The 15364-nt window shown below is 43.8% G+C and overlaps 2 protein-coding genes across 14 annotated transcripts in view; one reads left to right on the forward strand and one right to left on the reverse strand.

Moving 5' to 3' along the window:
* Positions 1-4026, reverse strand: part of FTO (FTO alpha-ketoglutarate dependent dioxygenase) — a 270050-nt gene extending 266024 nt beyond the window's left edge. For 6 of the 12 annotated variants that reach the window (XM_083513717.1, XM_083513714.1, XM_083513709.1 and 3 more), the window contains exon 1: positions 3854-4019. In XM_083513717.1, the coding sequence (XP_083369843.1) occupies positions 3854-3895 (42 nt within the window). In that variant the 5' untranslated portion in view covers positions 3896-4019. Of the gene's footprint in view, positions 1-3853 lie in introns of all 12 variants that reach the window. The other 6 variants (XR_014528546.1, XM_083513712.1, XM_083513711.1 and 3 more) reach the window with 4 other exon arrangements.
* Positions 4027-4233: 207 nt separating this feature from the next.
* RPGRIP1L (RPGRIP1 like) overlaps positions 4234-15364 on the forward strand; it is an 82460-nt gene continuing 71329 nt past the window's right edge. For both annotated transcript variants that reach the window (XR_014528525.1, XM_083513512.1), the window contains exons 1-4: positions 4234-4349; positions 8421-8503; positions 9908-10052; positions 12340-12638. Coding sequence is in view for 1 of the 2 variants with exons in the window: in XM_083513512.1 (XP_083369638.1) it covers positions 8428-8503; positions 9908-10052; positions 12340-12638 (520 nt within the window). In the remaining variant the exon portion in view is untranslated. The remainder of the gene's footprint in view (positions 4350-8420; positions 8504-9907; positions 10053-12339; positions 12639-15364) is intronic.

Here is a 15364-nt window from a genome sequence, read left to right on the forward strand (position 1 = left end):
GGACTGTTGGAAGGGCAGCAACAGAGATCATTCCATGTGTGCCTTAAGGGTTAATTCTGTGGTCAGCAAGTCCAAGAGGGGGATGGGGGAAGGTGTTGCCTAGCAACCATAGCAGCATGATTCTTGCGGAGGTAACTCGTACTCTGATTGGCTGTGTAGTTCCAAGGCAGCTTTCCTGTGTTAATGTAGTTGTATGTCTCCCTGTCCTGCACAGGGTCTGAACTAAGAAACACAAAACATTTCTGTTCCTTTTTCCTCAGTTTACACCATGTTTTTGTTTGGTTTGCTCAATAAGGTGTTATCAGGGCTTTTCTCTTTGGACTCTGTGTTCATGTGTTATTTCAGTGACTTTTCCAGCGGGAAAACCAATAGCAGGAGAAGGCTTTTGCCATCCTGTCTTGCTCGCAGACTTCCCAGAGGCATCTGGCTGGCTAACGTAGGAGATGCTAGACTAGATTATCCAGCAGGGCTCATGCTCTTATACTGCACTGCAATACTAACTCTAATGTAGATTTTCATGCATTAGTCTAAGAAACATTATCCTTGCAAGACACAATTCAATAAAATGTGAGGCAAACATGTAATATATATATTTATTTTAAGTACCTTACATCCTCAGAACTTCCAGATAACCCTTGCATCCACAGGTGTTTAAACCTGGCAAGATGCATCCTGGCCTTATTTACAGCACACAAACACATAGACACACAGGTTTACATCCAGTTTTATATTTAGCCTCTTCATAAATCTGAAGCAACCTAAAGCACCAGCATAATTCAGGACTGCCAAGACAGACACTGCTCTTTAATTAAGTGGGTGATGTTCTGTTTAAAACCAGAAGACATCCTTGGGCTATAAGTGAAGATTAAGTGTCCATTCTCGCAAAAGAAGATCCAACTGTTATCAATGTTTAAAGGCTTTAAATCATGAAAAATAAACGATCTAATGGCCTGTATTCAATAGCAAGTAGAAAGTCAGGACACAGGCTGATTTGGATTAACACATTTTCAGTTATAACAAGTAATTTTACAGAGGATTAGTATCTTGATGGGCTGATCAATACGTGGCTCTGCTGCTATTACAGATGAAGAGAAAATTACCCCGCTGGTAATAAAGTGTGTGTGTGTTGGTTCTCCTTCATTTGCAGAGGCCATTACTGTAATGGTCCCTGCGTTAACAGCTGGGGCAATTTGAACCGGCGTCGGTGTGATGAATTTTAAAGCAGAGAACATTTGCCACGCTCTCCATCTTATGTTTCACACGCACCCCTCCCCGAATCTGTGCACCGCTTCCAACATATAGGTAATGCATTACATCAAACACACACCATTTCTCAGTAAGCTGTCACATTAATAGCATTTGGAGGCCAATAATGCCCCACTGGGGCCCTTCCCACCGGAAAATTTTCATTGACAAGAGCATCTCTGCAAAATACTTCCCTGGACGAAAAATCGTAATGCGGGAGAAATTTATGCTCAGAAAGATAGGGAAGAAAGGGAGTCCCAAGGAAGATTGGGGAGGTTACATAAGGCGAAGTGAAGCTGTCTGCTCTCCTAGTTGAGGGCTGTCTACTCCAGCCTTCCCCAACATGGTGCCCTGCAGATGTTGGACTACAACTCCCATCAACCATGTCTAGTGGCCATATTGACTGGGGCTGATGGGAGTTGGAGTCCAACAGCATCTGGAGAAGAAGGCTGACCTATTTCTGGGTCTCAGGCAGAAATTTTTCCTCATTTGGTTTGTTTTTTTAACTGGAGACACTTAGATGGGGTTTGGAACTTTCTGCATGCAAAGTGTGTGGTGTCATCAAACTATTCTGAGGCATAGAATCATAGAGTTGAAAGTTGGAAATGACCACAAGGGTCATCTAGTCCAACCCACTGCAATGCAGGAATCTTTTTGCTCTGTGTGGGGCTCGAACCTATAACCGTGAGACTAAGAGTCTCATGCTGTACCGACTGAGCTATCCAGCATGTCTAAACAGAAAAAGTCTTTGGCTGCTGGCTGAAGGTTGTAAGAGATACTACATGTGTGTGTAAGGGCCATCAAAGGTATTACACCACAGACTGAAACCGTCTTGCCCCAGTAAGCAACCTGGCCGCTGAATTCTGCACAGCTGAAGTTTCCAAACTGTCTTCAGAGGCAGCACCACATAGAATGTTTTGTGGTAATCTAACCTTGAGTTTAGCAGAGCATAGGCAACAGAAGTTAGGCTACCCCTGTCCAGATAGCGTTGCAGCTGGGACATCAGTCAAAGCTGGGGCATCAGTCAAAGCACTCTGTGCTACCATAGTGAATCACTCTTCGAGCCTGTAAGGCTGCAATCAAGTGAATTATTATAGGGAATGAATTCCAATTAAATCAGTGGGACATTTCCAAGTAAACAGCAGAGTAAAATCATGGTTTGAGTGTCTGACTAGGAGTTGGCAAACTCAAGTTCAGATTCCCATTTGGCCATGAAGCTCACCCAGTGATCCTTGGCCAGTAACTACCTCACTCCCTAGCCTACCTCAAAAAGTTATTGCAAAGATAAAAGCACAGGGGGGCAGAGCAAGAATCATGTATAACATCCTAGGTACCATGGACAAAGAGCAGAATATAAATATAAGAGCCAAACAAATACAAAGGATTTGTTGCAACAAGGTTGTAAGACTATGCATGTTTATCTAAACCAACTGTATTTATTTGTTTTAGCAATATTTTATTATGATATTATGCTTAATTTGTTTTGATTATTGCAACTGTACTTTGTTGCATACTCCCCTGGGCTCCTTTGGGACAAAGGATGAAACAAAAGTATAATAAATAATCGTACCAATAGTTTTGAGGCTTATTTCCAAGTAAATATACATAAAACCAGGCTACATCTTTTGAGAATCTCTGGGAATACAGCTCCACCCCAGCTGGGAATACACAGCAGCAACAGTGGAAGAATTTCAAGGATGGGACAGGAGATAAAGGCCAAGGAATCCATAACTGAACATATTTAGACTGACACATGCTGTGAAAAATAATAATAATTAGAGCTCCCCATTTGAAATCCTATGAAAAGTTAAATAATATAACAACATGAATAGAAATCACTAATGCAGTTGTTATTTAAAAGATTAATACATCAATTGAAATGTAATTTGAAGTTAATAAGAATATGAATCGCAGTAATATAAGAACTGGATGGTCATGGAGCGTGGGAAACCACTCTAAATAAATTGTATAAATCTTGAATTAATTTGATATTAATTGGTATTTGTATAATTGAGGTAATATTGGGTAAATATTGGGAAACTAATTACATTTTTTTTATTTTTTTAAAAGATCAGGCTACAAAGTTGCAATCCTGAACCCAAAGTTAAGCCCCATTGAAATCAGTACATACATGCTGATCGAAGAGTAAGGTAAGTGGTCCATTGCACACTTACCTGAGAACAAGTGGGGCTGACTTAAAAATAAGCATGTATTAAAATCTGTGGGCCTTCTTTCCAAACGAACTATGCAGAAGCTTGTACCGTTGTGCGATGTACATTACAGTGGGGAGCAACTCGGAGCCGGTGTGGCGTGTTGGTCAGGCTCTCATACTAGTATCTAGGAGACTGGGGTTCAAGTTGCCACTCATCAGTTAACCTCGGGCCACTTTGAGCCTAACCTACCTCACAGGGTTGTTGTGAAGATAAAAGGGGTGGGGGAGAAGAGAACCATGTGCGCTGCCTCGATCGCCTTGGAGGAAAAGTGTGGGACATAAATGTACAAATGCAAATGCAATGAGCAGATAAACAGCGCTTGGCTGTGAGAAAAGAGGGGATGCAATTGTCCAATGTTAAGTATTTCCACCTGCACAGAGCTAGCTGTGAATTACCTTGACATCCTTCTCTCTTTCCCCTGCTCCTCTCCGCTTCATGCCGCTCTCCTGCCCGGGCTGCGCACTTTGCCTCGCATGCAAAAGGCCCGCCCTTGCGAAGAAAAGCCTCCTTCCTTCCGGACAAAAAAAAACAGCATAGCCGGCTGGGCTTGGCAGGAGGAACCACAACTCCCACAAAGCACGCGGAAACTTCCGCTAGCGGTAAGCTGGGCGGGGAAGGGGAATATTTAGGAAGTGCACGCCTTCAGTAGTTCTCAGCTGATTCAGGTTCGCAAGGGAATTCTCCTCCTTAGAACTACGACTCCCGGCAGGCTCTGCGGGGGGTGCGACAGGAAAAGGAGTCCGCGCGGAAGCCCGTCCCTTTTCTTTCTTTCCCCGCCTTCCTTTGAACGAGAACGGAAGTGACTCTGGAGGGATAGCAACGGAGGCGGTTGCTAACGAGGGATGCGGAGAGGGCGGAGGCGGACCGGAGGAGGAGGAGGACTGGGCAGCTGTGAGTTGCTGGATTGGGGCCTCCGGGGGAGGGGAAGTATGTCTAGGAAATGGGTGGTTTTGTAGGGGGTTTGGCTCTGAGGTGGCAAGGGGAGATTTTTATGCAAATTTAAACTGCAATGTATGTAAATGTATGCATATTTAGGCTGGGATTTGATATGGTGCTTGTTTTTGCATAGGGTGATTTGAGAACCGGTACCTCTTTTTATTTTTTTAAAAAAGGAATTGGCTTGCATTTTAATGATGTTTTTGCTTTTGATGTTTTAATTAGATACTGCACATCTTAAAATCGAAATAAATTAGTGGGTGTAAATGACTTCTTATTTAACTCATTTGAAAAGTTGTTGGATTGTTTGTTACCCTCCACATCCCCACCGTCAAGCCATTCTAATGTTGTTGTATATTGTAAGTTAAGAAAATAAAATGTTACCAGTAAAAGGGAAGGATGTATTTGTTGCTCATTGTTACTGTTTAATGTAACAATGTTACAGTGCTTTTAAAGAAGGGGAATCTTCTCAAGGTAGCATACGATTAAAATGCAACACTGTAAGGAATGAGAATAAAAGAACTGAAAGCTAACTTTTATTTATTTAGCCTACTCTTCAGCAAAAAAAAACCCCCAAAAAACTCCCGGAATGTCTTGCATACAGTGTAATCATTTAAAACAAGACGGTTAAAAAAGTTTTATTGTCTAGCTCTGTGAAGCACTTAGGTGTTTCTTGCAGCTAAGCAGTATATAACTTTTGTTCAACAAAATGAAATAAATGATACAAAAGGAAAAAATGTGAGGAGGGAGGAAGAAATGAGCAAACTCGGGCATGTTTCTTAAAGTGAAATAGTGGGGGAGGGGGGTTTCTCTAGAGAACAGGCATCAGTAAAAATAAACATCCAGACCACTACCACCATATAGTTCATAATTAGAGCAAAAATAATCAAGAGAACAAAACCTTTTTTTCCAAAAAAACAGGCACAAGTGAGTGTTCAGAACTTTCATAGGAATATAGACCATTGGTCCATCTAGCTCAGTATTATCTACACTGACTGGCAGCAGTTCCAGAGGGTTTCAGGCAAGGTTCTCTTATTATCAATGTGGTGTAGTGGTAAGAGTGTAAGACTAGGACCTGGGAGACCAGGGATCAAATCCATGCTCGGCCATGAAGCTCACAGGGTGACCTTGGGCTGGTCACAATCTCTCGGCCTAACGTGCCTCAGAGGGTTGTCATGGGAATTAAATGAGGAGATGGGGAACCATGTACTCCACCTTGAAGTCTTTGGAGAGAAAGGTGGGATATACATGCAATAAATAAATAGTAAATAAAATAAATATCTGGTGATTCAAGGGATTGAATTTAGGACCTTCTACATACCAGGTAAGGGACGCGGGTGGCGCTGTGGGTTAAACCACAGAGCCTAGGACTTGCCGATCAGAAGGTCGGTGGTTCAAATCCCCGCGACGGGGTGAGCTCCCGTTGCTCGGTCCCTGCTCCTGCCAACCTAGCAGTTCGAAAGCACGTCAAAGTGCAAGTAGACAAATAGGTACCGTTCCGGTGAGAAGGTAAACAGCGTTTCCGTGCGCTGCTCTGGTTTGCCAGAAGTGGCTTAGTCATGCTGGCCACATGACCCGGAAGCTGACCTTCAGCCAGTAAAGCGAGATGAGTGCCGCAACCCCAGAGTCGGCCACGACTGGACCTAACGGTCAGGGGTCCCTTTACCTTTACCTTTTACATACCAGGCAAATGCTCTGCTACTCAGCTACAGCATTTTTCTTATTATCTGACATGTTCCAAGATATATATCCTGACCCCATGCTGCATTTTTTAAAACTCTCCTTGTTGTCACACGAACAGCTAAAATATCTCACTCAGGTATTTAAACTGTGATTTTAGTTGTTTTAAAGTTTTGTGTCTCTTGTTTTATTATTGTATTTTTACTGTGCTAAAATTGGCAGTACGAAAACCTAAATAGGCTCCAGGTAGTATAGAACAGTGTTTCCCAACCACTGTTCCGCGGCACACTAGTGTGCCGCGAGATGTTGCCTGGTGTGCCGCGGGAAAAATTAAAAAATTCGAAAGATAGCTTCATATCCGGAGAGGCGACCTTCAGGCGAGTTTTAATTTTAATTTTCCTTCTCCCACTTAATGCCCCACGCTCGCCCGAGCAGCTTGCAGTCCTCGGTAACCATGGCGACCCAAGGGAGGGGAGGGAACAGGGAAGTCGAGGGCGCCGGCGAGCCGCGATGACGTCAGTGGGCCGCGCCGCCTTGCCCTGGCACGGTGTGAGAGCCCCGGCTAGTGGCGCGAGCTTCGGAATAAGTGGGATCCGTGTGCGCGAGACCGAGATCGCGGGTAAGGAGCTCAGCCCTGGGCAGGAGGAAGCGGGGCCGCGCGTGCGGGCCACATCCCCACAGAGAGCGAGCCTCCCCTGGCCCACCACTCCGGGCAGGTCCACTCGCATGAGGGGGCGGCGATGGCGACGGCCGGCAGCTTGCCTGCAATGCCATCCCTCGAGCAGGCGAGGAGCCCGGAGGCTACCAGATGCGAGCCCTCTTTCCCACCCTGCTCGGGAGTCCAGAGCACTTGGTCGCATTCAGGATCTAGAGTGGGGGGCTTGTGTCTGGGCTGGACACATTGGGCTGCCTGTGCCGCTCGACCTGCGGGGAGAAATCAGGGTGGGAGTCACGACCGTGAGGCAGGGCTGCCAAGTGTGGCAGAAGAGGACACGGCCGTCGCACCTGTCCTTAGGTAGGAGCTTCTTCCGTGTCGACCTGCTGCCCTAAAGTCTTGGCTTTTTTCTTGGCTTTTTGGCGGTTGGCACAGAAGGAAGGCAAGGGGGAGGGGAAAAAATTGAAACTTACACTTTCGTGCGTCCCTCCCGGCGTGACGCTGCGCGCTGACGTCACGGGGCTGTAATGGTGGTGTGCCTCGAGATTTTTTTCATGAAACAAGTGTGCCTTTGCCCAAAAAAGGTTGGGAAACACTGGTATAGAAATGTTTCAGATAAACATATGTGGATGTGAAGCCTAAAGCAAGCAATGTGAATAAACAGCAGTTTAATTAAAGCAACAGAATACAGTGTAAAGTGTTTGCCTGGCACTTAAAAAATTGCAAGGTAGATACCAGGTGAGCTTACTGCAAAGGAGATAGGGCAGTAAAGTTGAAAATGCCCTCTCCCTGTTTGCAAATTGCCACCTGCCTTGTCTCTGACACCAGAGATATCCAGCAGAGAGTACTTATACAGTTCTATCCTTATGTTATATAAAATTAGGGTCACCCGACTGACAAGAATTATGCCATGTGAATCTGTGCATGTTTGCTCAGAAGTAAATCTAATTGATTTCAGTGGGACTTAAATCCAAGTAGGTTTGCAGCCACAATTAATTGTATGAAGGTTGCCGTGTAATCCAGTATGTGTTTTCTCAGAAGCTAGTCCTCCAATCAGTGGGGCAGACTTTCAAGTAGACGACTCTAGAATCTCACCCTTGATCTATTTAAATTGTGGCTTTCTGGAACCTATTCTGCATTGTGCAGTACTGTATGTCTAAGAAAAGCCCTGCTGGATCAGACCAAAGACCTGCCTACTCCAGCATTCTTTTCTCACAGTGGCTAGCCAAATGCCCATGGGAAGCCTATCTGGAGGACATGGGCACCATAGCACTCTCATGCTTGTATAACCAGCAAATTAGGTCCAAGGTCATTGAAGCACAATATTGGCTTGTTTTGTGTGCTGAAACTACAAGCCCTTTGATTCATGTAGCCCTGTTGACTTTTTTTTTTTTACAAAATCAATTACACTCTACATGGGCATGTGTATCTGGAATTAAGAGCTGCAAAATCTACATTAAAAAATTAAACTATATGAATGAATATGATTATACACCAAACAACTTTTAAAATAGAACTTTATGATGCCCCTGGTGTTGTGGTTTCTGTGTGGTGAAGACGACGTAAGAGAGTTCTGCCAGAATCTGTCATTACTTTTCACTCTCATTTAATCTCACGTAATTTACAGTGTGCGGTGCTTGTGCAATTTTACGTTACAGAGAGAATCTTTCTTTGGGTTTTGTCATCCACAGCTCAGTCATGTCTGCTGCAGCTGATGAAACATCAGAGGATCTACCAGTGAGAGACATAGGTCTAAATCTCATAGGGCTGCAAGGTTTGTTCCACTTCTTACACGTTTTAATCAGCTAGCTCCTTTGAAAGGGAAAATTTATCCAGAGGGTCAAGGAAACTGAAAAGAGGGTCTGGACTGAGCACTCCTGGAGAGCATACCTAGGGCTTCCATGCCTGGGGCTGCTAGTTGTAATACAAAACATCTTCAGGTTGTGGAAGCCAGGCAATAGAGTCTGGAACACATGTATTCACAGCATTAGTAGTAGTAGTAGTAGTAGTAACAACAACTATCTGGGCTCTTCCCACTCCCTGGGGTTCTACTTGCCAACCACCATCCCCACCAGGTCTGCCTGGATTTGCTCTACACTGGTGACTGAATTGGGAATGGCTCCCTGCATTCAAAAGAAGTTCCCCTGAACACGTACAGAGCTCTTAACCCCCACTGGGTAAAGAGCAGCCAGCAACAGATCAGCAAGGCAAGTAAAGTGGACCAGGGAACTGGCAGACTCTCACTAATTTTGGCTGATGTCCTTCAGTCCCTACCTTTAGAACCTCGCTAAATATTATGGCGACAGTCTAGTGCAAATATACTATAAAGAGAAATCATTTTATACCATTTTGTGTTCATTTGTTATTAAGGGCATTCACAACAATCAAAACTGGTAATAGAGACTGTTCTGTAGAATAGGTGCTATCACAGAATAGGCCTGTTGATGCATAGCCATGTGATGGACTTCAGAAGACTGTGGCACAGTGAACAGGTCTTGCTCCAATTTCAGGGCCAGCCTTAAATGCATCCCCACATTGAGTGCATTACAATAGTCTTCTCTCTGTGGTTACCAATGCCTGCATGGTTCATTGTGGCCAAGTCATCCCTGTCCAGGAACAGTTGTAGCTGGCATACCAGCCAAAGATGATCATAGGTGCCCCTTGCCACTGAGGTGACTTGATCCCCTAGTGCCAGCGATAGATCAAGGAGCATCACCATGCTACATAACTTGTTCCTTCAGATAGAGCCCAGCCCAATCCAGAACAGGGAAATTGCCTGCGTCCCTTGCCCATGGGGCCTTCAATTTAAAAGGATTCAGCAAGTTTACTGACCCTCATCTAGTCCACTACTACATTCAGGTCACGCACAGTCATTCTTGACTCCTCCTCAAACAGAGGAATAGAGCTGTGTGTTGTCACTATACTGATGACCTCATGCCCCAAATCTTTTAATGACTGTCTTTTGCCAGTTACATGCTAGTCATCTTCCGACCACCCAGGACTCCACAGAAAACATGAAGCAATTTATGTTCCAACAGCAACTGAGAAAATGGTGGTAGGGCCCATATTCAGCAAGTTTCTGGTATGCGTAATCACATATATGTGTATATATATATATATGTATGTATGTATATGTGTGTGTGTGTGTATAGTCCCTTGGACATCCTCTCTGTTGCAGAGCCATCAATGGTCCTAAATGTCAAGGCTCGACATGGGATTTCGCGAATCAGCCGAGAGGAGCTGGAAGACCGATACTTTCGCTTGCACGAGGAGAACCTCTTGCTTAAACAACATGCACATAAGCAAGAAGATAAAATTAAAAGGTGAGACTTCCTTCTCTTCTTCTAAAGCAAAAGTTTGGGGACCTTTGCCTCTCAGTGGAATGGTAAAAAATAAGCCTGGGTTAGGTAAGCTGTTTACATACTTTCAGCTATTATTATTATTATTATTTAATACGTTTATACACTCCTCAATACTAAGAAAATTTGTAAGTGGTTCATATAATAACAATATTTTTACACACACACACACAAATACACACACACACTGAAACTCAGCCATTTATGTGGGATGCAGCACCCTCTCTGCAACTTAACTGGTCTTTAACCTGTTTTCTCCACTGCTACAATTGGCTTTCATGCTCATCTCATTGTAAACAGATTTTTCTTTGTTTCTGCTACACATTTGAGAACAGCCTTGGGTTTTAACTACTCTCCTGGTTGCCGTAGCCTACTAGGAATTTCCTCCCATGAAATGAGTGGGCTTCCACAGGAGGGAAGGATCACTCAGTCTCTCTTCTATCAACCTCCTGCTTTACAGTAGCTCAAGATCACTCCTAAGCATCCAGCATAAGAACCAAGAGGGCTGGCTGCAGAGAGAAGGAGCATTACTTTCCTCCGTCACCAACCTGTTGTGTTTCTATGCTAAACAAACTGCTGGCAAATCTCCAGGGTGTCTAGTGTGGAGATATGGTGAGCTTGGGGTGGAGAAATGGCACAATCCCTGCCTTTGCTGCCAGCTCGCTGGGCTGGGCGTGCAGGAGATGAAGCCCCATGCTGAATATACAACATCGAAATTGAGTGAGTAGGCAGCTGTGGCTTTATCCTTCTACTGCCAGTCCACTACAGTTCTGTGCTGGGTGCGCAGGAGGTTAACCACCTTGCTGTTCACTTGGATTAGACACCAGGCAGGCTGCTGGAGGAAGCAGGCAGCACTGATTCACTCTCCTGCTTTTTACTCCTAAGCAGAACTAGCCTAGGCAGAACAGAGCATTCCATCCACCTTGTATCAGCCCCTCCAAGAGTAAAAAGTAGGTGATGAGGAAAGAACCAAACAAAACCCAAGCTAATAACTTTTGGGGGCTATTTTACAAGGCTGCTTTAGATAATAGCTTACAGGCGAGTAAGTTATTCTGTGACATCTCAAAGCTATTAACTTCCTCCGCATGTATATGTTTGTTCTTTCAAATAAGAAGATTGTCAGTATACTGTACTGAAATAAAGGAAAGCATTTCAAACAAATGAAGTGTGTCTCTATTTTCAGTCTCCCGTCTGGATCTCTTAAAATGAAAAAAAGCCTCCCTATAAAGTAGATACGGCTCTTGAAGATATGCGACCAATTTTGTAAAGTCTTGAACTTCTCTCTTCCATCAAAGCCACCTTTTCTTTCTTTGTATGCCAAGTCCTTCCCCGAACCCCCCCCAACGCCACCCCACCCCCACCCCACGCCAACCCTCAGCAACCCTATTCATTGCTGGAAGTGTTTTCTGCTCTTGTATGTTACATCACCCCCATGTGCCCTCTCTGTCTTTTGTTCTGGCTTCCCCATGTTTATCAAAACTAAGAGAAATCAAAGGTACAACTCTTGAGATGCCAAAAGCAAAATTTGTATCCTTTTAAAGCTAGATGAAAACCATACCTCCTGCATCCAATTATATCCCACGGCTAACTGTTAAACCTCTCTTAAGCACGCTGGTATTATTTGCTAAGCGTAAGATGTAGCAAGGCGACACGAGCTATTAAAGGCCTGCCTTTGAGCCTGCCCACCTACTTGTTTTTAGAACTGAAATTCGGGGGGGGGGGCAGTCCTCCACTTTTGCACTCAAACTGGAAGCACTACATCAATGGAATGTGTTACATATTGTAAGCATGCGTTGGATAGCTTAATATCATATGGGACTGAAGCTTTTATACGTGGCCCCACCACATCCCCAATCTGTAACTATACTTAACAGCATGCAGAGTTCCTCAGGAAGGTCATGCGTTCCAAATTTGAGCAGCATATGGAGTAAATATGCGTCCCTCCCTTTTACTAAACTTTAAATGATAAGCCTTAGGAAACTGTTATTTGTCAGTGCTATAAAGCAGATTGCTATCCAGTGGTTTCAATTATCTTCAAAGAGTTCTTCACAGGCAGTAATAGTTATATCAAAACCTGAAATTTATTATTCAGGTTCTGCACTGAAGTCTTCACAGTGATTATGTTCCTTTCAACAGAATGTTTTTTATGCTTAATTCCCCCCGCCGCCACCACCACCTTTTTCATCTTATATAAGTTGTATTTTCTCTCTCTCTCTCTCTCTTCCACCCCACCCCCCGCTTCCCCCCACAGAATGGCCACCAAGTTAATTCGGCTTGTTAACGACAAGAAAAAAGCTGAGCAGGTCGGTGGCGGCCCCAAGCGGCTGGGTCAGGACGTGGAGATGGAGGAAGTGATTGAGCAGCTGCAGGAGAAAGTTCGGGAACTGGAGAAGCAAAATGAAGCTGTCCGCAATAGGCTCATTTCAACCAAGCAGCAGCTCCAGCTTCACGGCCCGCGGCACACGCCCTACAGTTATGTCCAGGCGCGCATTAACACAGGTCTCAAAAAAGCGGTGGAGGGTGTTGGCGTCCAGGAGCGTGCAAAGAAAGGTACATGAGCAAGCTGTCCCCTTTTAAACCCTGACACATTCAAATTATTTGAGAAACAGTGCTGATCAGACCCTTGGGCAGAGGAACAACTGTCCCAGAAGCCAGTTGAAGCAGGTGGGATAAGACAGAGGGAGGACTGTCATCTGCCTGATACTGCCATCTTCTGAGGCCCTTCCTCATGTGACTGTGAGATCTAGAAGGTGGCAACATAAGAACAGGCCTATTCTGTGGTGGCTCCCTGTTCATGGAGTGCTCTCCCCAGGAAGGCTCGCCTGGCTCCTTCATTACGTATATTTAGGCACCAGGTGAAAACACTCCTCTTCTCCCAGGCCTTTGGCTAATTATACCATCTATGGCCTTTTAAGCTGGACGGTATTGTTTTGTTCATTATTATGTGGTGTATTTTTGTGGTTTTATACTGTAAACTGCCCAGTGATCCTCAGATGAAGGGCAGTATATAAATTTAAAAAACAAAGCGACTTTTGATAGAATGCAAAAAAAATTTAAATCAGTATAAAGCTAGAACAAAATAAAAGCTAATAACATTGGTAGACATAAAAAGAAGCCTAACAGATCTCACCCACTAAGAGAGGACAAGTATCAGACTATAGCCCAGAAGACCAGGGTTTGGATACCCACTCAGTCATGAAGCTTTATGGCTGTCTGTTGTGGGAATAAAATGGGCAATAGAGAACCATGCTTTGAGCTCTATGGAGGAAAAAGTGGTGTATAAATGCAGTAAGTAGATAAATGAAAGAATGAGTTCATTCAAAAGTATGGCTGAAAATGAATGCTTTTGCCTGGTGCCTAAAAGAAGCCAGTGGTGGCACCAGGTGTTTCCCCCTGGGGAGAGCATTCCATAGTTGATTAACCAATTGAGTGAATTTACATAAGTCAGCATGTGGCTAGAATCAAAACTTCTGAATCAGAAGTCATGGCTTGTTTCCAGACAGCACACTCATTTATCATAGCAGGCATCCTCTTAAAAGAGGAATACTCTGTTGTGTGGGAAAGATTAGGAATGTCTACTTAAAGATGGTCCTTGGCATCTATGCTTTGTAACATTAAACCTTGGCCATGATTAATTGGAGCAAGCCCTGAATCAAAAGGGTTTGTGTTTGTTGGCTTTTGTCTTTTAAATATTTCAGTCCACAGAGGGACAACACTGGCTGGGGCTGATGAGAATTGGTCCCCAGCAATATCTGGAGGGCCACAGATTCTCCATCCTTGAGAACAGAAGCTTGAAATTTCACAGGTCAAATAGTATCCAAACATAAAGTGCTCAATTTTAAGGTGGAGTTGGCTTCAGCACACTTATTTGCAGCTGCTCCTAAAATCCTCAAAATCTTTATGGGTTTTATCCGACAAAGTTTATTCAGGGTAGTCCCATTGAAATTAATGATCCTATGTTAGTTGTTTCCATCAGCTTTGGTGGGTCTACTCTGAATAGGACTTGCATCAGATGCCACCATATGTATTTACCTCCTTCTCATCTATCAGCCCATGAAAGAAATAAAAGTAGGTTCTTGTAAAAGCTGGACCCTTGAAAGCAAATTAAAATTATCCCGGCTATCACCCAAAGTAGTGAAGTCTTTGCCCAATGCATGCCAACTATTTGTACAGTGGTGCCCCGCAAGACGAATGCCTCGCAAGACGGAAAACCCGCTAGACGAAAGGGTTTTCCATTTTTGAGCTGCTTTGCAAGACGATTTTCCCTATGGGCTTGCTTTGCAAGACGAAAATGTCTTGCAAGTGTTCCGATTTTTTTCGCTTTCTCCCCCTTTTTCTAAGCCACTAAGCCGCTAATCCGCTAAGCCTTTAATAGCCGCTAAACCGCTAATAGCACTAAGCCGCTAATAGGGTTTCTTCGCAAGACGAAAAAACCGCTAGACGAAGAGACTCGCGGAACGGATTAATTTCGTCTTGCGAGGCACCACTGTAAATGGAAGAAACATAGCATTCTAACATCACTGTCAAGCACTGGATAGGCTAATAAAACTGCTTTAATGCGAACTAAAATCTCCATGAGCTTCCAGAACTTGGTTGAAATCAAATGTAGTAACTCCATTTTCCTGCAAGCCCTTCAGAATCTGTTCCCTGCTAAAACTGTGGCCTAAAACAGCAGTGACTTCTAACTGTAATGAGGAATGTATGCTGTTATGTTTAGAATTTAGACAAACTGGTCGGGATCCAAAAAGCTACTTGCTGCCAAAGGCATGAGTGTGTGATCACTGGGTTTTGTTTTACTTTTTCTCCTTTGAATAGCAGCTGCCCTCCATGCCATATTGCCATAATGTTTGTGGAACACCCCTCAACTTCAAAAGAGGATTGTCAAGTAACATTGCAAGGTTGTCATTTTAGAGGAAACAGCTCCAAAACTCCAGAACTCTAGTGGGTATGCTGTGAATGATTCTCACTGGCCTTTGGATCCATGCCACCATTTTTAATAAGCCTATTTATTTATTTATTTATTTATTTATTTATTTATTTAACACAGCATATATGCCGCTTAACTGTAAATAAAACCTTGAAGCAGTTTACAAAGGCTGTAACATATGCATTAAAACTGTCAATAAAAAGGTTAAAAACAAGTTTAAAAAACCCAAAATATGAATGAAGTCAAATCTTAAAAAGGTAGAGTCCATATTAAAATTGTTGTGCTGAAATGAATGGACTTGACTAATTTAGGTCCATCAATTTCAAATACCATGCTAGAGAGACCAATG

The sequence above is a fragment of the Podarcis liolepis genome, assembly GCF_965112155.1.
Source record: "Podarcis liolepis genome assembly, chromosome: 7".
NCBI classification, from domain to species: domain Eukaryota; kingdom Metazoa; phylum Chordata; class Lepidosauria; order Squamata; family Lacertidae; genus Podarcis; species Podarcis liolepis.